General features: G+C 41.9%; 1 protein-coding gene across 1 annotated transcript in view; it reads left to right on the forward strand.

Annotated features, from left to right (window-relative positions):
* The first annotated feature begins 587 nt into the window (after nucleotides 1-587).
* Nucleotides 588-21,743, forward strand: part of uacab (uveal autoantigen with coiled-coil domains and ankyrin repeats b) — a 36,784-nt gene continuing 15,628 nt past the window's right edge. The window contains 6 exon segments of the mRNA XM_050045307.1: nucleotides 588-1,301; nucleotides 2,045-2,175; nucleotides 9,996-10,084; nucleotides 18,171-18,235; nucleotides 19,576-19,633; nucleotides 21,348-21,418. Of these exon segments, the coding sequence (XP_049901264.1) occupies nucleotides 1,266-1,301; nucleotides 2,045-2,175; nucleotides 9,996-10,084; nucleotides 18,171-18,235; nucleotides 19,576-19,633; nucleotides 21,348-21,418 (450 nt within the window). The 5' untranslated portion in view covers nucleotides 588-1,265.

Genomic DNA, 21,743 nt, shown 5'->3' on the forward strand with positions numbered 1-21,743 from the left:
GTGCATTGTTTACTATATGGGTATTACCAAAGAGGCAGTGTGGTTGTAGTTTTTGGTGGGGCTGCAGTCTCAGACAGCTGGTTGTAAAAAGGCTGACATCTAACCTTGCTACCGTGCAGCCAGGATCAGGGGGCTTTGGAGCCACACCACCCTCTTTAGATGGATGGGTTAACAGCAGCTCTTGGCCCAGTAGTGTCCTGTGAGGGTCAGTGCCAAGACCACTTCAAATGTGCAAACCATAATCCCCCTCTGACATTAATATTTTCAGATGGAGGCAAGCAGGGAGCATGGTGGGGGGTGGCAATGTAAGCAAGGTCTTTCTGGCTGGCCTTGTTTCATGCTGGCAGTGGTGATAGACACTAAAGCCATTACTCATGGTGCAGGCATGTCCAGAATGTATTCTTAGCCCCTGTCTTCCTATCAGTCACTACAGAAAGGTTGGAGGGTCAAAAAATAAAGAGGTAACCAGTCTACAGGGCTGTCTGCACCACTGCTGTTTACCAGGGAGGGGGTGATATTTTAAACCTGGGAGAGCTCACATATTTACCCCACTGAGCCTGCCTGACTTGCCATTTGGTGTGGCAAAGACGCTGGAGACCACTGACAGAAGAGAGAGGAGGCAAAGAGAAGCTCTGTAGCTACTGTTTGTACAGCAAGTAGCTTGCAGCTTTTACACATAGAAAACAAACCAGAGAAGAAGAGGAAGAGGATCAAAACAGAAGAAGACTGAGGTGAACTGAAGGTTTGAGGATAAAGGCGAGAATAGAGGGGGAACCACTCGGGGGAGGCGAGAGGTAGCCAGGCTGAGCTGACTTCCCCCCCAGAGGAGGAGTTGCAGTTGCCGGCCAGGGCAGGTCCCAGGGCTGGCAGGGCTGGCCCTACTGCTTCTCCACCTCCATTCCTTCCTCCTCTTACTCCTCCTTCTCCTCCCTTTTACCATCAACCAAGCTGCTGTGCAGTGATGAACTTACAGGCAGAGCCCGTGAGCAACACAGGAATGCTTAGAAAATCCTGCCAAATGAACTTCTCTGCCTCAAGTGAGGGAAACTCCAGAGGTTGAGCCTTCCATAAGAGGACCTCCCTTGCAGTGTAGACTGTCACCCCTCTGTCCTCTCATCCGTTTTTTGTTGCACTCACTGGTTGAGTGCACTGAGAGACTGAGGGCGTTTTTTATACACTTTTTTTCTCAGTTTTTGCTTTTGTAAACCGGAACCGTGGCAACCTTTTCAGTAGCACGGTGCAAGGACCAGCTCCACTCACCCAAGATGAGCCGCTGGCTGAAATGCACCTCCATGCACTTTGTAGGTATTCACTGGTAGTGATTCAGTTTGTCACCATTAGCTGTTTTTGTGGTTACTGTTTGTTCTGTTCGTATGCTTTTGTCTGCAAATTGAATTTCCTGAAAGATGTGTTTTAAAATAGTGGTAATGCACTGAAGGGGTTCTTCTTGAGGCGAATTGGGACAGTTACTGTTGGCAGATCAATTTAGTGACTCATTTATCGCTTCTCATCCACTGTCAAAGTGATGTATGTGTGATATAATTATTTTTGATTGTTGAATTTAAGTGCATTGCTGCTGTGAATGTACAAATTGCTTGTGTTTGGATCTCCGTGAAGGTTATAATTTGTGCTTGTGTGTCCTCTGTTCATTTATTATCTCAGTATAAAGCACCACTCTTCACTGTGCTTCCCAGAAGCCTTAAAACTACTCTGTTCCCATGCTTTGCAGCCATCACTCATGGGGGGTGGGAGATTTAGTGAAAGTGCAGCACATTCTTGGCACATTCTGCATTTACTAGTCTATTATTGTACCACAAAAGAACAAATTACATGACCAATATTTCTGTCGTTGTTTTTGTGTCAGAAATGAGTTTGTGCTTCCCTTGCTTATGTCACTGCTGCATTAATTAGTCAGCTTAAAGAACTGGAAACCAAATTACAGGCATAACTCTCTACTTTTAAACTAAGTAGGTAAAATACTTAATGATTTGGTTTGAGAAATACATAACATACTGTATGTCTGACTCATTCTCATCTTTGTCAGAACACAGACTGGAACAAGTATGATGATCGGCTGATGAAGGCGGTGGAACGCAGCGAGGTGGACAAGGTCGCTGCTGTTCTCAGCAAGAAGGGCATCATCCCCACCAAGCTTGATGTGGAAGGACGCTCAGCGTGAGTAAACACACACACACACATCCACGTTCAGTGTGTTGACATATGAATGTTTTTTTCTCGGTTGTTACTATCTGCTGTGCCTCTGGAATATTTCCAGATCTAAAAATGCTGAGCGTCACAAATTCCAAACATTGTTGTGGTCTCCCCTCCACACACTCTGACATGTTTCCCAGATAAAGCATTTATAGATGGGAATTCCTTCACAATTAGGTCTTACTCAGAAATAGTTTACCTCTAGCCTCCAAGTCTCCCTCCATGACCCTAAAAAAAACCCCAAAAAAAACAATCCCGCCCCCTCCAAAATTTCCCGTGGCCATGGTGTTCCCTCTGCAGATATCAGCCTTAAACTTTCACCCAGCCGCCCTGCACATGAGAGGCATTGCAGTCGCATATTATCATGTGTCCATTTTTATATCCAGAAATTTCTCTTTTCGTGTCCATCTGACTGGAGGTCAGTGTGGGAGTCGCTACAAAGAATGTTTGCGGCCACTGAAGGCTTGACCACGCTGGCTGGAGGCTGTTTGTGTAGTTCACACAGGAAATGACTCCCTGCAAAGTCAGATCAGATCCACTGTGCTGCCTATAACACTGAGTAATGCATTTAGGCCCAGCTGCAGGCTATTATCTGGATAGGTTGACATCTTGAAGGACTGTGTTTTAGATGGTAGCTTTTTTCGGTGGGAGCCTCAGGATTTGGGTTGTTTGTGCTTTGCAAAGAGCTGTGTTTACGCCCTTCACAAGGTTTAATTAGAAGAGCAGAATATAAGCCAGGATGAAATGGAAGGTGCAGGAGAAAAGTAGGTCAACCTAACTGAACTATGTTCAAGGAATTCTCAGATGTTGCATCCCGATCAAACAAGACCTCAGATATTTCAGGTGTCACATACAGAGCTTTGTTTGGTCCTATTAAGGATCATAATGGCACAACCTTGGAAACAATGCATTGGGCTGTTTAAAAAAGCCTTGTTTCTTTGCTAAATGTAACCAGATTCCAACAGCAGCATTTTGGGAGGCCTGACGCCCTCGCTTTAATCCCAGATAAATGAAGAAGTCTCTGGTCTCTGGCCTGTGCTTCAAGTTTATTTTGATAAAGGCTTTGTTAAATCATAAAACTATGGAGCACCAGATCCCAGAAGCAAAGGTGCGGAGTATTTTCAGCAGTGTGTGAAATTCTCGTGGCTCCGTCGCACAGACCAACGATTATGTACATGCCTGCGTGTAAATAAACACGCTTTATACAATTATACGCACAACCTGATAAATGCCTGCTCTCATAATAAGGTGCTAGAATTTGTCAGAACTAAATCCAGTGACTGTAGGAGTTGTTGCGCACAAACACAGGCGTGTTCATCATTTAGTGTTCCCCCTGCAGGGCGGGCAGACCTCAACTAGTTAACCATAAAATCAACACATTGAACATTTATGGAAAGAGGTCATGGTTTTGCCAAGTCTGCCCAAAACAAAAGTGAACCACAACTGCAACTCAGCAAGTCTGCTTATAGTTCAGTGGGCCACACACAGACCAACACGTGTCTCCGGCCTTCTGGCCTCTGCATAAGCCAGCACAGGAATGTGAAATGGCGATTCCTTGTAATCATGGTCCTCTGTGGGGAAACTAATTACAAAGTGTTACCCCTGATATATAATTCAGTGTGTCCTGGATTAGCCTCACTGTGTTCAGCTAATTAATTCAGTTCTAACCGTCCTGTCGTGGCTTCCAGCTGGGTAAACAGTTTACATCTCTGCAAAGGCATTAGCTGTATCCCACTGAGGTAAACCCACCCCACCACACCTGCTCATTGTAGTGCGGTGCTGATAGCTCGCTGACGAGGGCTTAGCAGTGAAAGAAGTTCACATGACAGCACGCCACTCGAGACAGTCCCTCGCCAGGCCCTGCAGCATGAAACTGGCTCTAAGTAAAGATACTGCTGCGTGCCCGTTGTTTGTCAGGATTAGCAGAAATGAGTTTTGTGCTCAAGTGTCTTTTTAAGAAAAAGACGAGCAAACTGTGAGTTTCACAGTTGGATATGTGTGATGTTGAGCCTGATCTTATAATGGATTGAGAGCAGAATTTTAAGTTAACTGCAACTAATGCATTCACATGCTGTGGTTTAGAAAAACAACAAAGACAAAAGATCAGTAAACATGGACTTAATGAAAAGGATTATGGGGATTAATGTTTTCATCAGAGCTAACTTAATGAGCTATGGCCACTAGGGGACTGAAGAGCTTTAAAACAGGATGTTGCTAGGTATGCATCTTGTGTCTTGGACGCATTAAAATCCATAAGGATGCAGTTAACTTATTTTCAGGGTTCCTACGCAAGTATGGAAAGTATGGAAAAGTATGGAAATAAATTTGATCAATTTCCAGGTATTAAAAAGTATGGAAAATGAAAAATAAAGTATGGAAAAATATTTATGTTTCCAGACTATTACCACTGTTCTAAAATACTGTTTTCTAAAATAGAAAATTAGGTATTTCCAAAAATAATTTAATCAATCTGGATGGTGTTTTATGCCGGGCCAAGCACAGTATGTGGTAGTAGTTTGTGTGAGAGCAAACATACCGCCCCTTTTACCTGATTGACAAGTGGTATGTCCAGTCCGCTGCCCCATGACCCTCCTCCAGCCCCCCAGGTATCAAGTTTCACTCCCACACTGCACCTTCAACAAGAAGACGAGTTTCACGTGGTTCTCAGTGGGTAGATTCAAGTTTTTGGATGGATGGCTTGACAATACCTTATATAAATACTGTATGGCCAAGGATTCCCAATTCACACACAGAGCTAGATGCAACTTTGTGTGAAATCGTTTGACATCGCCAACATGGGGGAGAAGGCGATTCTGAGCCACATGAAAGGAAAAAAACACCGACGTCTCGTTACTGCATCGCTTGCACCCAGAGTCCCAACCTTTTTGCATCAGCCCAGACATTGAACTTACCTGAGCTTTTATTTGCATGCCATTATGGTACTTGGCTACAATCGCCTATTAAGAATAATTAAATATGATGTGAAATATGATACACTGATATATTTACTCAGATGGTGCATATTCTCTGAAAAAAAAGCTGAGAAGTCTGGAAATTAGGGTATGGAAAAGTATGGAATTTTAAAATTCCAAATCTGTAGGAACCCTGTATTTTTAACACGTCCTATTTGTTCCCTCGATAAGGCTACATTGCTAACGACAAATCCATGATGAAACCTTGCTGTCAAAGAAAAAAAAGCCACCATAACGTTATCGAATCCATGTAAAACAGGTTACTCTAATCTCCCCTCAATGGACTTCAGTCCTGATCTACATGATGATACGTGATGTAGCTGTAGCTAACGTTGGCCCAGCTGCTGGAAACAGATGTCCCAGTGACGAACACCGCTGTAGCTTAGACTCCGAACAGGGGAGTGTTACTATGACGGTTCATCACTTCTGTGTTAACTTTGTTGGAAGCACGTATAATTATAGTCCTGCTGTCTGAAAATCAGCTCCTGGCCTCCGTTAACTGAGCTGTTGCTTTTGTTTAGTATGCTAGTTTAGCATTAGCATAAGTCTCAGATAGCTATATCGCACAGCCACCAAACAACTCTGTGTAAGTTTCAAAACCGTATGCTTCAGAGTTTATCTTCACGACTGCCTCAGTGAGCAGAGCGAGGCACGCTGACACTTTTTTCCAGATTGGAGTGCAGGGAGATGGATTTGTTTTACAGTTTATGCGGCTCTTTCGGGCGGATACCAAGCACTCATGTAACTCAATCTCATAAATATGTAAGGGCCCCACCTAGTGGCGCATTCCGCATCTTACAGCAAATCTACACAACATTTTCTGACAGTTTAAATTACACATCCCATTGTCTTCTTATTGCTTCTAATTTTTAACGGCAATCAATCGACAATCACTGATATCCCCAAATCTAATTTAGTAAACTGTGTGAGAGACTAGAAGGAGAAGCATCAACATCAAACTTAAGTTTAACAGGACAATTAGTCAAAAACAAATTGTTTGGGATAACCATTCAAACGTCCACCTGTGGATTGTGGTGTACTCACTAAATTGAAAACCTGTCAACATCACTGCAATATTAAACATTCAGCATGTCTACAATCCTGGCAACCAGATAAATGTAAGTCCATTATTCTCTCTGGTATTAGCAGTGGTTTGTTTTCCACCAACTCCTGTGAAATACATACAGGTCTTTAGCTCCCTACAGGTCAAGCTTTCTTCACCAATTAGTCGCTGACCTTTATCTGCTGTTTGGTGTTGACGTAGCAACACACAGTAGGTTAATCAAAGGCTATTTTTGAAAGCAGTACCGCAGAATTGAGTGATAAGTCAGTATGGGTTCATCGTGAGTGACCGCTTTTGTAATACACATAGTCACAGAATTAGTGCAGCTTTAAAAGTTAGTCCGGTCACTAAGCAAGGAGGTCACTTTTCTGTTATGATATCATGGATCTCCAAGCTTCTCACTGGCATGTAAATGCATCAGAAGACTTGCAGACTTAATGTGCAGCTATGATTGAGAAAATATGTACATATACATTTCAAGTTGTAGATAGTGATAAAAAAGATGCTGATAGTGTAGTACATAGCTAACACATTTGATAAATACTTGTCAGGAAGGAATTATTTGAAGCTACGGTTGTATTTTGACATACACTGTCTATGTCTCAGCTACCAGCGTATACTCTCTGGTTTACTCTTCCCTGTCCACTCACTAAAAATAGCAGCCATATCCTGTAGAGTGTCAACCTGAAAGCCGCCCAAGGAGCAGGTGTGAAGATGAAATGACATAGCTCAATGTGCCTGTACTCTTAAATCCAGACCCATTAGTCTCCTATAATTCACCTCTAACCATTTTACTGAAGTGTCCAGCTGAGTACAGCTCCTCAGAGTCAGTCCTTTGTGTTTGGTCAGTGTCTGACACGCTGCTATTTGGTTGGTTTCTTTGTTAGTCTAGTCCTGTTATTAACTTTCTATGGAGGACTATTATAGTTGATTTAAGTGTCCTCAAATCAAATCTGTGTGTGTTTGATTTCTTGGAAATAGTCATGATGTTGTGGCAAATACATCATTTTCAGTCTAAAACGTCTTGGTAGCTGTTAGAGCCACTTACTGCCGTGTTGGCATACTTTACCCAAATTCAAGTTTGCAATTATGTTCAATGTTTGTGACTCTATTCAGAAGCATTCCTCCAGTTACCTTCTGGAAAATGCCGTGGCTCATGAACTTGGCAAGTCACATTGCTTCTATCCCCCTGACTTAGCTCTGGTCTGCTTCCTGTCTGCTGTTTGCCCCAGAGAGGTCAGGACCCTCCACTGCTCCCCAGAGAGCCAGCATCTCCTGGCCATCAACACGGCTTTTAATACCCGCAGCAGTGTTGAGGTGACAGCCTAGCTGTCTCCTTGGCAGATACCTCGGGGTTAGTGTATAAACAGGTTCATGTGACTTGATGGGTGACAGACTGAGATTGGTTTACACACAAGTGCTTTACAGACCTTCAGGGCTGGTGGCGGCGGCGGCAGTGCTGCTGTGGGTTAAATCAGAGAAGGGGAGCAGGAATGTTTCCAGTCAAAAGTGATGATTTAAGACATGTTGGCAAACAGTTGCAGTGGGAAACTGCATAACTGAGTGTGAAATGAACAAGGGAATATGGAGACTTTAAGGCAATTACACAAGAATAAAAGTTTGACGAATCAGTTGCATTTTAAGATTCATTTCGTAACTGTTCTGGGGCTTTAAATCGAACCACATGATCCTCATTAGCAGATGGAGTTCGAACAGTTGTCATGAAAACAGATATTCAAATGTCCTTTTTTACATGAGCCTTTTAAGGGCTTCTTGTCCTTGTTGATTTAAAAGTTGAGTTTCAAGTTCAAGAATAAACCAGAAATACTTATGAATAAAATAAATTGAGGTTGGTGACCTCGCTAATAACGTTTGTTACCATGCGCTACAGGCTATTAAGTATCATCACATTATGCAAACAAGACAGTGGACACAGAGGCAAAGCTCTCATGAATATAATCATTGTGTAATAGTGGCTTCACAGAAAAGTTGACTATCAAAACCACTAGTCTGCATTGTTGTAGACGAATCGTTCATCTGTGGTTTTATCATGGTGCAGTTATAAAGCAGTGGCATTGCATCCACAGCTGATAGGCAACTGGGGGACACTGTGTATAGTTATTGTTAACAAGTCATAGTTATGAGTTGAGATGGTCTTCTAACAACTGAAGGTGGATATAACTGGTTGTTGTTGAACATAGATTTGTACAATCATTTTCAATGCTATGCCATGTTAAATAAACAGAATTCAGGCTGTTTTGAGAAGGACACACTCCCACTACACCTAGTAGAAAGCAGTCGCTCCCTGTCAGTGCGCTGGTGCACCACTTAACGTGTAACAGTGAGGGCCAAGAAAACTGTTAAAAGGGAGTGTAATCTGTCAACCAGCGGCAGCTACAGCAATTGTCAGCTGACGTAAATAACGCTGGCCTACAGGACAAAAGCCATCGTAGCTTTCCTATAGGGTTGGGAACCGATACTGGTACAGATTCCTGCACCTGGAAATTAGTACACTGACAGTTAATTGCCTACATGGGCAGTAATGTTCACAATAGGTTTTTATGTAAGCCTTGTTTGTGTTTGTATGGACCACGTGCTCATGGAGATGTAGGATCCAGCGTATCTGCCGGCTACAAAAACTGGTGTGCAGACTCCACCTACCCAGGGCAGCAAATATGATGGCTTGGTAATGGTGCGGACCCAGTATCTCCTTCTCAGACAAGCCTGCTGGGGGTTTAATCTAATCAGATCACTGCTCATGTGTAAACAGCTTCTTAGACTCAGCCGAGGACTCTGCTATGTCACCTAATCCCAGGGAGGTTGGGCCCACTAGTTAACCTCTTACCGGTTGTATTTGAGAACATTTTGATATGAATTGATAATTGTTATCAGGAGAAAAAAAGACAGATATGTCTCCTGCAATTAATCAACTAGATGGCTACTTTTGGGGGCCATCAATGACTTTTTTGACAAGAATTGATTGCAACCATCCGAAACATCCCCCGTGTGCCAAGCATGTAGGAGAACTATGGTGTCTGATGCCAAAGAGCAGATGACCCTATCTAGAACCAGTGTTTGGTTTGTCCATTCTGGGCTACTGTAGAACAACATGGCGCACTCTGTGGAAGAGGGCCTGCGTCATATGTAGATATAGTGGCTCATGTAAGGTAATGAAAACACTACGATTCTTAGATCCAGGTGATTATAAACTAGTACACACATGATTATGAATACCATTTCTGCCAATATACCCCTTTAAATCTTACACACTGGACCTTTAACCTTTGATATCAACATGATATTGTGTGACTTTAAATAGGGTGGTGCTTTCACTGACAAAAAAGAATGGAGGACACAAAAAGTAAAACATGACAACCTTGTGCAACCTTTTCATTTGCTGGAAGTCTTTTTTTTAATCAATTTGATAGTGCTTATGTATACAGCAGTGAAGCTGATAGAGTCAGAAAACATTGTCTGTGTAGCTCTTGGTTGCCTTGGAGTCATGACAGACCCTGAGGTTTCTTGTTATTTGCTCCAAGAATGCTGATCTTGCTGATAGCAAGGAGCCAGGCGTCCGTTTGCAGTCCGTCTCTTGTCCTTAAGTTTCACCCTCACCCCCCTTCTCTTTACACCCTATCACTTTTTCACTTGCCCTCCTCTACTCCGCGCTGCCTGCTCTTTGCCGTCACTCTCCGTCTTATGCCCTGTCTGTTCTTAATTTTCCCTCGATCTCTCTTGTTGTTTTGCAGGTTTCATTTGGCTGCGACGCGAGGACACCTCGACTGTCTCAATCTCATCCTGGGACACCATGTTGATATCACTGCAACTGATGCCACTGGTGAGTTCAGGTTGGATTCAAGTAATGCCCTGGAGCAGTGTGATCATACCCCTATTATATCAACGAGAGTGGATGTAATACCAAAAACACTTTGCAGTATAACACACTGCAATCCAATGCCACAAAAATAAACCTAAAAATAAACCTCACTGTGCACCTTCAAAGTACTGTAGATGTGGTGTCATTTCCACATTACAAATCAAGGTGTGTTTTGGTTCTCATGCCAGACCACATGTCCTGTTTTTAGGAGGGAGAGGAGAATGTGTCAGGCAGAAAATTGGTCTTATTAGTGGTCTGTACAGCAGATTAACAGAGGCAAAGTGTTGCTCACTGCTGCCATCATAAATTGGGGTGTGATATTAGGCTGGATAATGAGCAAGAGACATGGACTGACCTCATCCCTGCCTTCAGAAGCAATGTAGACAAAAGGTTTAGGCAGCAAGGCAAAGATGGAGGCAATGAAATACTCTTGTTGAAGCCATGAAGCAACGTTTTGGTCTAATTTGGCTTGAAAAGAAAACGTTATTATACGATGTGTTTTCTGTAAAGTGTTGCACATTACCATATTTTAAATCTAACTTATTTCAGGGTGCAAATATTTGCAGGTTCTCCTCAAGCATGACCACATAGCCAAGGACAGAAAAAAAATCCAAATATGTCAATTAAAGTGAAGCTCTTCAACATCAGCATTCAGCCAGCATAGAAAGACTTAAAAATAAAGATTATTAAATTAAAAGAAATACTTACTTATTCCACCCTTTCAAATACAATATCCGAAATGTAACAGTGTGGCAGGGCTTCCAAGAAAAACTAAATCAGATTTATTTCCAGTTGAGAATCTGGTGAGGGCGCACATGGACTGTGCAAGGACATTTTCATTCAGAATTGGACAGATAAATGCCCTGCCATAAAAAGAAATGGACCCACTAATTGCCTCCTGATTGACTCATTAGTATCAAAACTCATGGCCCGAGACTTCCGGTTGCACCAGGGTGGAGATGGCTGCGTGAGAACTTTGCTCCTGACCGCACTGCCGCAAACCCCCATATAATACAGGAGATTTACCTTATAGGAGTTCAGTAATATAAACTAATGTTGGGGGGAGACGAACGTGGCCTCAGTATGTCGCTAAGAAGCAAAAAAAAGGAAGCTGATACGGAAAACGCAGGCTGTAGCGACGAGGTGGCTATGCTAGGTGCGGTCTCGTTAGCTTCCATCCGTAACGCCATAAATGAAGCCATGGCTAGTGCTACGTCTGAACTGGAGAACAATATCTCTAAACAGTTAACAGGCGTCCAGATCAACATTCAAGAGGATATCAAAAAACAACTTGGCGAAATGAGATCGGATATTAATCTGAAGATGGAGGAGACCGTGAAGAAAATTGAAGTGGTGTCACAGAGACTGGGGGAAGCAGAGCAACGGGTAGGAGAGGTGGAGACGTTCAGTATTGAAGTGCATGAAACTTTAAACCAGATGCAGAGGACGCAACTCGAACTGAAATCAAAACTAACCGAACTCGAAGGGCATTCCCGTCGCAACAACATAAGGATTTATGGCATAAAAGAAGGAGCCGAGGGCACCTCAATGATTTGCTTCGTGGAGAACCTTATTCAAACTGAACTGGGTGAGGGCACCGGCCCAAACGAACTTGGTATTGAATGTGCACACAGAGCTCTCGGTCCCAAACCAGCTGACAATGCCCCCCCAAGATCAACGATCGTTAAATTCCTGAAATATTCAACCAAAGAGCGGATCATCAGCGCGGCGTGGAAAAAAACCATCACGGTGGACGGGAATAGGGTTTTTTTCGACCATGACTACGCAACAGCTGTAATGGAAAAAAGGATGGAATACCTGCCGATTAAGAAAGTATTGAAAGAGAAGGGAATCAAGTTCCGCACACCGATGACAAAAATGCGTGTTTTCCTAGACTTGGGGACAGTTACATATGATAACGCGGATCAAGCCGGAGATGATCTACGAGCAAAGGGGTTCCCAGTTCCTCCGAGACCCGAGGGCAGATCGAGGGAAATGTCACGGCCCCACTTCAGCTGGGAACAGGTGAAAAGACCCCGGCGCACAGACAGCAGGGAATATCAGCAAAGGATCCGGGACAAGCTCCGCGAGTTTCATCGGGGGACCGACACAGAAGCTGAGGACTGTTAATTCATATCGCCCCATCATAACACCAGCTTTCTTGTACACCCGGTGACGTTTTCACCTCTATTATTTGTTATTGGACAGAGATGGTAGGCTACATCCCTCAGCCCTTTTGAATAGCTTTCACTCCGTTATCTGTTTAACAATACATATTAAAGCGCACGTATGCAATATTTTAAAGTCATAATTAAGGGCAGAGTAAGTTAGTTAAGTACACTATTGAGCACATTTCTTCTCAATGTGTGTAGGTTTTCCATTGAATGCCACTCTGATTATGTCAGTTATATGGTTAATCTGGACCTACATCACCAATTTAGTGTTTATTTTACATGCAGTGCGCCTTAACATAATACAGGAGACTTTTTCAATTTTCATAGGCCAATACTTCTGTATCACTTTAGTTTAAGAATTAGGCAGTTGGTCTGTAGTGTTTGAATGACAGCCACCCACCCAAACAACCTGAGGGGGCCCCGCAACTCAGCGGCTGAAACATCCCCCTATACAAGAGGTTCAGGGATTACCTCTTTCATGGAAGACCTTTTTTGTTTATTGTAACGTTTTACTATCTTGACTGTTCTGTTATTACTGTTCATGTTTCTTATTTGCTGTTCTCAGGGGAAGCGAGTGAGTGTCCAGGAGAATACCGGTTTATAGCTGAGTAACCAAGAATTTAAGGTTATCAGCCTAAATGTCAATGGTTTGTCAACTCCTGTCAAGAGAAGCAAAGCAATATCCAAAATAAAAAGGGAAAAGGCACAAATTATATTTTGGCAAGAAACCCATCTAACAGATCAGGAGCATGAAAAGATAAAGAGTATGGGTTTTAACGTAATTTTGAACCCAAAGTTGGATACAACTAATCAAAAAAGGAAAATCACTCCTACTGAAAGATGAATTAAAAGGAGAATTCAAGACCTGGGTTTGATAGACGTCTGGAGGGATTTCCACCATCAAGATAGGCAGTTTACTTTCTATTCAAATCGTCACAATGCATATTCAAGAATTGATCACCTAATTATGCATAACTCAGAGAGGCACAGGCTAAAGGAATGTGAGATAAACCAGAGAGATATATCAGATCATTCTAGTGTCCACTTGAAGTTACATCTAGATACTAGACCCAAAGTGACAACATGGAGATTAAATGTAAGCATGTTAAACAGCCCTGAGTTTAAAGGGAAAATAAAGAAAGAATTAAAAACATATTTGGAAGACAATGATGACGGTAATGTGAACCCAGTGATGTTGTGGGACGCTGCCAAAGCAGTCCTGCGGGGGAAAATTATATCAGAATCTGCATTCATAAAAAAAATGAAAACTCAAAAACTGTTAAACCTGCAGAAACAACTAAAAGAACTGGAACAACAACATAGTAAAAGTAAAGATCCACAATTACTTCTACAGATGAGACCACTCAAACAAGAAATAGATAAGATTTACTGTGATGAAGTAGAGAAAAATCTCAGGTTTACAAAACAGAGATACTACGAGGCAGGCTCGAAAGCATCCAAGCTGTTAGCCTGGAGGCTGCGAAAACAGCAATCAGAAAATACAGGGATCCTGATTAGGGATCCTGCCACTAAAAAAGTTACATATAAACTAGAGGGAATACAGAAAGCATTTCAGAAATTTTACCAGACCCTGTATACCCAACCCACACCATTCGAACCTGCTAAAGTAGAAGAGTTTCTGAGCCAATTGGATCTGCCCTCCTTTGGGAAATTGCAAAATGAAAAATTAACAAAAGAAATATCAGCTGAAGAAATCGACAAGGCGATCTCCTCCCTGAAGTCTTGTAAGTCTCCAGGGACAGACGGATTTCCAGGGGAATGGTATAAATCACTGAGGGAGCAATTAATACCAATATTACATAAAAGCTTCAATTACACCCTGAGGGAGGGAGTCCCCGCCGTCTTGGAGGGAGGCTACCTTCTCGGTGATTCCAAAAGAGGGCAAGGACCCGAAAGAATGCGGCTCTTACAGACCTATCAGTGTTTTAAATCAAGATTATAAATTATATGCAACTATTTTAACTAAAAGAATGGAGGAAGTGATCCCTTTTTTGATTGACGAAGATCAAACTGGATTTATTAAATGTAGACAAACACAGGACAACATAAGGAGATCCCTCCACACCATTGAACACATAAAAAAGGAAAAAATTGGAGCTATTTTACTTAGTATGGATGCGGAAAAGGCATTTGATTCGGTGGGGTGGGAATTTCTTTATACAGTCATGGAAAAATTTGGCTTCCATGAGAAGTTCATTAAAGGCATCAAAACACTATATACGTCCCCCGTAGCCAGAATTAAGGTAAACGGAGGCCTTTCAGAAACTATCCACCTGCAACGCAGCTGTCGCCAGGGCTGCCCAGCCAGCTTAGTGCTCTTTAACCTTTTCATTGAACCTCTCGCTCAGGTTGTAAGACAGAATCCTGACCTTGAGGGCATCACAATAAACGGTATAGAATACAAAATATGTCTTTATGCGGATGACGTGTTGGTCAGCCTAAAAAACCCAGAGTCAGGAATCCCAAGATTAATGGATTCCCTGCAGGTGTATGGACACCTGTCAGGCTACTCCCTTAACGTTGATAAAACACAAGCCCTGACGTTTAATTTTGTACCATCATTAGAACTTAAAAACAAGTACAGGTTTAACTGGGACTCCACCTCTATTAAATACTTAGGCGTTAAATTAACTAAGGATATACCACAGTTATTCTTTGAAAACTATGTGAGAATAAATTCACATATAAAGGAAGATCTAGACAGATGGGCCTCTCTGCCCCTAGATCTTGGTAACAGAATTATGACAATAAAAACAAATATTTTACCCAGATTACTCTATCTGTTTCAGTCCTTACCCATTTGTGTCCCTGATAGTCAGTTTAGAGAATGGGATAAGATGATATCCCACTTCATCTGGAATGGAAAAGCTCCCAGGGTGAGATACAAAACTTTACAGCTGCCAAAGCAAAGTGGGGGGATGGGCTTACCGAGGCTCAAAGATTACTATTTAGCGGCACAAATATGACCACTGCTGCTCTGGTGCAATAAAGACTACTTCGCAAAATGGAAAGATGTTGAGTTATCACTATCAGACAGGCCTATACAGAGTTTTTTAGGAAGCCCAGTGGTGGCTAAACAACATGATATCCAAAGCCAGTGGGTTAGATTCTCTATAGAAACCTGGTTTGGCTTGGTGAAACAACTTAACATTCAGAAAGAAATTCGAATTTTAATGTGGCCAACCCATGACCCAGATTTCAAACCAGGTATGAATGACGGAGGCTTCACTCAATGGACGAGAAAAGGACTCTCCACATTATGTCTATTCATCAAAAACCAGGAATTTGTAGACTTCAAGACCATATCTGATAAATACGGCCTTGCTCGGCAGGATTTCTGTAGGTACCTCCAACTCCCGCACTACTTTGATAAGAACATTAAAGGACTTATACAGGAAAATATATCAGGTATTACCAAAATGTTTATCAAAGCCTATAATACAAAACTGTCCAGAAAGATCATTGGCGAACTATATAGACATATAGCTGAATTAAGAGGCCATTCAACAAACTATATTAAGGCGAAATGGGAAAAAGAGTTGGGAATCGTAATTACTTCTGAAGACTGGACAAATGTAATTAACGCACAAATCACTACTACGGCCTCACAATTATGGAGAGATTTTTCCTGGAAAAACTATATCCGATTCTTCATAACACCAAAGCAAAAGTCTAAGCAGACAGGACTACAACCCACATGCTGGAGAGGGTGTGGACACAGTATGGCTGATCATACACACATATTTTGGAGCTGTCCCACGCTTAAATCCTTCTGGGAAGGAGTTCAAAGTATTATCAGTGAAGTCTTGCAGTATAATTTTAATTTCACTTGTTTATCATTCTACCTGGGCAATATGGACACAGAATTACCAAAAAAAAGACAGATACCTCCTAAAATTCTTCATGGCTGCCAGCAAAAAAGCCATTACAAGAAGATGGCTCAACACAGAACCTCCCACGGTTAATCAGTGGGAGGCCATAATTAAAGACATCCAAACAATGGAACTACTGACGTTTAGTCTCAGATTACAAAGGGACAAAGGTGATGCCCTCTGGGAAAAATGGAGCACTTATATTACAAGAAGAGGTGATAACCAACCTTAATGCTTTATATATTTTGGTTTTAAGAAAAACAATATTGCAACTATATTGCTGTAATGTATGTGACATACGACCTACTCGCAACCCCACGGTTCTCTCATGTTTCGTTCCTATGAGTGTTCATATGTATGTGTGCAACTGTGTATGATTGTGTATGACTATTTAGACAAATGGGTGTAAGTGAACATGTGCACTCGTGAGATCAGGTGCACAGGCATATGTGTACATATACCTTTTGTTCTTCTCTCCTTTTTTGTTGTTTCTTTTCTGTCTATAAGGGCACTACATGGCTAGAATTTGTATTACTTAGCCGCATCATATTGTACCCATACCTATTTCTGTTCATTACACTGATGCTGCCCATGTTTTGTACAAAAAAACATGAAAAAATAAAGTTTAAAAAAAACCCAAAAAAACTCACGGCCCCTGGTTTTCAAACCAGATGAGCTCAGAGCGATGAACCGATTGATCTCTTGGTGTAATAGCACACGTGCAATAAACCTTGAAGTTTTTAGCATCATCAGAACGAGCAGCAGAGTTTGGCTTGTTCTGGCTGCTTGTCACAGGATAATATTTTAGTTTAAGGCACTGTCATGATGAAGTGATACATACAGTATAGTTATTTTTTGTTTCCCACAGTGCACTTATGAACCTACAGGCAGTGGGCGATTTGAGGAAGGATGCCATCCCTCTTGTTAACCTGCCATCCCTCTCCATTCAAGGGTCCAGACCCTGATGCCGTTCTGTATTTTCTATCGCAGAAAACACACATTTTATATTGTCATATTTACTGGTAATGACACATAATATAGCCAAATCCATCACGTTGTTAACAGCGATGGCCATTTACCTGCAACTTTCAGCTCCCTGGCGACCTCCCTCCAACCTGCTGCCACCTTATTTAGGTTTTTGTACTAAAATGAGGAGGTGTTGTGTGGATATTGCCTCGTTTCAACTTCATGAATCAGCTGTTCTTCGTCCATTGTGGAGCTTTCAAAGCGAGCAACAGGAAAAATAGATGCATAGTATTCGACAAAAGTGCAGCTGAAAACGGCAGCAATGTGTCGCTCGCAGCCAGTTGAAACATTCAGACAGAAAACCGTTAAGTCAAACTGAAGCTCACTCATGTTGCATTCAGTTAGGACGTAGTGTAAGAGCAAATAAAACACGACAAATAAAGTAATCCCTTCAAGTAATCTATATTTAAAGACAGTAACTGTACTCAGAATACCATCAGTTTCTTGGTCTTGCGCATGCAGAGTATTTTTGCCTGGATGTGTGCACGCTTTGTTCCTTCTCTTGTGTACTCTAAAGACACAATATAAGACAGCAAAAGCTGAGTTTTAACCAAGAATGGATGGACTCTAACATGTTGTTCCCATGGGCAGAGTTATGTCTCATCATATGTTTCAAAACAGTGGCAATTATTAAAAGCAGCATTGAGAGGTACCACTACACAAAGCATAAAGCATCTTTTGAGCAAACATAACCACTCAAATCTAAACTGAGGACACAGAATAAAATATTTTACATCAATCAGTCAACAATGAATTTATTATTAATCATATAAGGATCAACTCCAATGAAATAACACCAGTCAGATATCCCCCCACCCTGTTACAATGTACAAATCGCCCACTGCCTACAGGTACTAGTGGTAATTGCGCTTGTTTTTGGCTCTAGAAATACATACAGTGTAACCCTCTATTATGAATATGAATTTTTCTGATTGCTGCGTTTATGGCTTTCAGGTAAAAACGCTCTTCATCTGGCCTCAAGAAATGGACATTCTCTGTGTGTGCAGAAACTCTTGCAGGTAAAGTGCAGTTGTGTTTTTCTTACACTGTTTGTACCATATTGATATTTACCCCTGTGAGAAGACACGCCAAACTATGAGATAAGGTCTTGTATGTTGGTGTGTTGTGTATCTCCACACTGTATGCATGCTCCCCAGTCACCGGCCAGTCAGAGCAGTTTCCCTCTCAGCTCCTTTAAATAATTATTGCCAAACAGCTCTGGCAGCTGAGCCCACTCCGTATCGGTCAACAGTAGGCTCTGTTGAGTCACCGTGCCCCACTGGGGGATTTATGTGTTTACAATCAGGGGGCTATCTCTGCAATATTGTGCTCTCATAGCGTTGTAGCCCTTCCCCCCTCCGCCCCTACTCTCATGGCAGTGATCTAACAGAGGTCGCGGCTGTTGGCAGGGGGTTGTCAGCGGTGTTGACAAGCCTACCCTCCTGCAAACCTGCCGTCCATTCTTGGTGCCGTCATCACACCAGACATAGCAGCTGGACGCCAACACCCACCACCCCCACCGCCTCCACTATCTCCCTCCGTCAGCCCAAACCCTCAAGATATAGGATATCCCCCCTCCATGCTCCACCGTCAGCTCCCGTTGCCGCTCTGACTCCCCACCTCCCCCCACCCCCTCGCTTTGTCATTTGAGCACGCTGCTAATTTTTGGCCCTTGTTGCTAGAGAGAGTTGGGTTTTTATAGTGGGGGGTCAGAGCTCACTGGCAAGCTTACCCAGCAACATCAGGCCCCTGTTAGCATTGAGTCCTCAAGGCTTTCATAGCAGGCCCTCATCACCACAGTGGTACACTCTGCCCAGCTGACTGACTGGGTAGAGATGTCACAGGCATATCAGCACAGCGCCACTTAGCCTAATATGACCCGCCTGCTGCTGCTTCTCATGTTCCACTGCAGACCAGTGGAAATAAATGATTTCTAGACTGTTTTTAATGGAATTACTTAAATCCACGGGGAGTTTGAGGTAAAACACCCCCCCACGTCTTTGTAAAATGTCACCAAATTGATTTTTTTTTTTTCAAATTCAGATTCATTTAATTCTTTTAGCTTTAAATAACTGAAAATACAAGCTCAGTTCATATGGTCAAACAGTTACCGATGTACTTTAGATCTGTGTGTTCTCAGCACAGAATTTCTCTCATCAACTGCTGAATATTCTTCAAATTATTTGCTGTTGATTTTTAGTGCTGATGAGAGTGAGAAATCAGTGATAATAAACAAGTGAATTAATGTTGTACTTCATTATTTTACAGACATATTTTAGAGCAGAGGCATTTCATCACTTTTTAATAATTTGCTTCACTTGATGCTGTTGTTCCAACATTTTTTGATGTTATTTTACAGCACAACTGTCCATTTGGAAATGTGGACCTACAAGGAAGAACAGCTCTACATGATGCTGGTAAGACTCGACTCTGCTGACTCTACTACTGACTGTACTGTTGTATAATACTGTCTCTATTCTAGAACTGACTTGACTGTAATCTAATTCAGCCCTGACTCTACCCAATTTGACTCTCTTCTGTTTAAGATAAATAAAAACCCCTGATAGCTCTTTACTATATTTTGCATTGCTTTAACAGAGCACCCACATGCTCACTGAAATGTTAATATCTTCCACATCTTGATTAACATATTGTTAGTAGTAAGCAAGAAAGCTCTCACGAGGAACTGGGGTAAAGAAACACCACCAACAAAAGACTAATGGCTGACAATTTAATGGAGAAATTGAGACACATACTGAGACTACAAGAAGCACAACTAGAGAGAAAATGGGGAAAAATGGACTCTGTACAAGACTCAAAAAGACGACACTGGACTGAAATAATAATCAGTAGATACACTGATCCTTAAGGCTGTAAAAATGCAGAGTCATCCAAGCAGTTTTTGTTTTGTCAGGACTTTTTCCCCCCAGTTATTTAATTATTTTATTATGCTGTTGGTTTTTATAAAGATTTAAGTGAAAAAAATATATCTACCATATCATATATGTCAGGGCTGCACAATAAACCAAATATTAATGGCGATCACAATATGTGTAGAGTTTGCATGTCTAAGTGTCTGACTTTGGCCACCGGTAGGTTATGTCAAAGTTAGGTGACATTAAATTGCCCGAAGGTGTGTGTGAGCTTGAAAGGTTGTCTGTCACTGTGTCTGTGATAACCTGGTGACCTGTCTAATGTGTACCCTGCCTCTGGCTGAATGTCAGAGATAAGCTCCAGACCCGCTGCGACCCTGAAAAAGATCAGTTACAGTTAATGAATGCATGAATGGTAACTGCGATGCTGATGTTTAAAATGCATCCTCCGTCCATAGAAAACTGTCAATCAAATCAAGCGCTTCACAAACAAACCGCTAGCCTCCACTTTTGAAGAGCTGTCATGCTGCTATGTGTGCACCATGCGGCTGCAGCCTGTGAAAAGCTCTCCTGAATGTTATGACTTCAGACGGGGCCAAGCAAAAAACAGCCATTCATCATCTGTTGTTTGAAAGCATTTAGGATTTAGGGGAGAGAGAGAACAAATTTTATGCAAAGTGTGCATGAGACTGCCTGCACCACAAAGCAACACAACTAACTTGTTAAACCACCTGAAAAATCCACGCAGCCTGCAGTATGGTGATTTGCATAAAGGCTGAGTAGAATGACATCTTAAACGTTACCTCACTGAATCTTGTCCTTAACCAGCGTCAACCCTGAAAGATATGTGTCCATTCTGTAATGGCATATTTATTTTTAGTTAGCCTATATTCTGGGTACAGATTTATTTTTATTTTGCTTCAGGGACATGCACTGAATCCAGGTGAACCTTGTTTTAAGTCTTATTTTGACAGCAGGAAATTAGCACAACATGAAGGGAAAGCAGCGCTCCGTTGATTTAAATGTGGAAGTTCAATAAAAGAATATTGTCCAAAAATCGATGAATAATTGTGTTCTCAATTTTGATCAAAATAATGATGACTATTATTTTGGCTATAATTATGCAGCCCTGATACATGTCAAACAAAAGAGTCCAGTATAATAATGCTGTCTTTATTTTAAGAGGCGCCGCCGGCGGTCGAACTGACTGATGAACGTGTATTTCAGTGATTGCAATTGTTATTTTTTCTCTCCACAGTCATGGCTGGCTGCTCCTCCAGCGTGAAACTTCTCTGTGACAGTGGGGCTTCTGTGAATGCCAGTGATTTTGTGAGAATTGATTATTTTTTTCCCATTTCATGTCACACAGTGTGATGTCTGTCTTGGTCTATTCTTGGACTTTCTTTTCTGTGTGTTCAGCTATAATTATAGAAAATTATATTGATCTGCCTGCTCTATAAAGGCTGTTACCTCTCCAGTCACAGATAATAATTCAATGTGAGATCAGTTAAAGCAGCAAAGAAGAGTATCATCCAATAAATCCTAATTTAGTCCATTTCTGACTTCTCTATGTTCTGGATTACTCTGGCTTTTCTTTTTTCTTTTTTCTTTTTTTTTGGCTCTTAGGTGAGATACAAATTGATTCTTTACATTG

Source organism: Epinephelus moara, chromosome 1 (genome assembly GCF_006386435.1).
Source record: "Epinephelus moara isolate mb chromosome 1, YSFRI_EMoa_1.0, whole genome shotgun sequence".
NCBI classification, from domain to species: Eukaryota; Metazoa; Chordata; class Actinopteri; order Perciformes; family Serranidae; genus Epinephelus; species Epinephelus moara.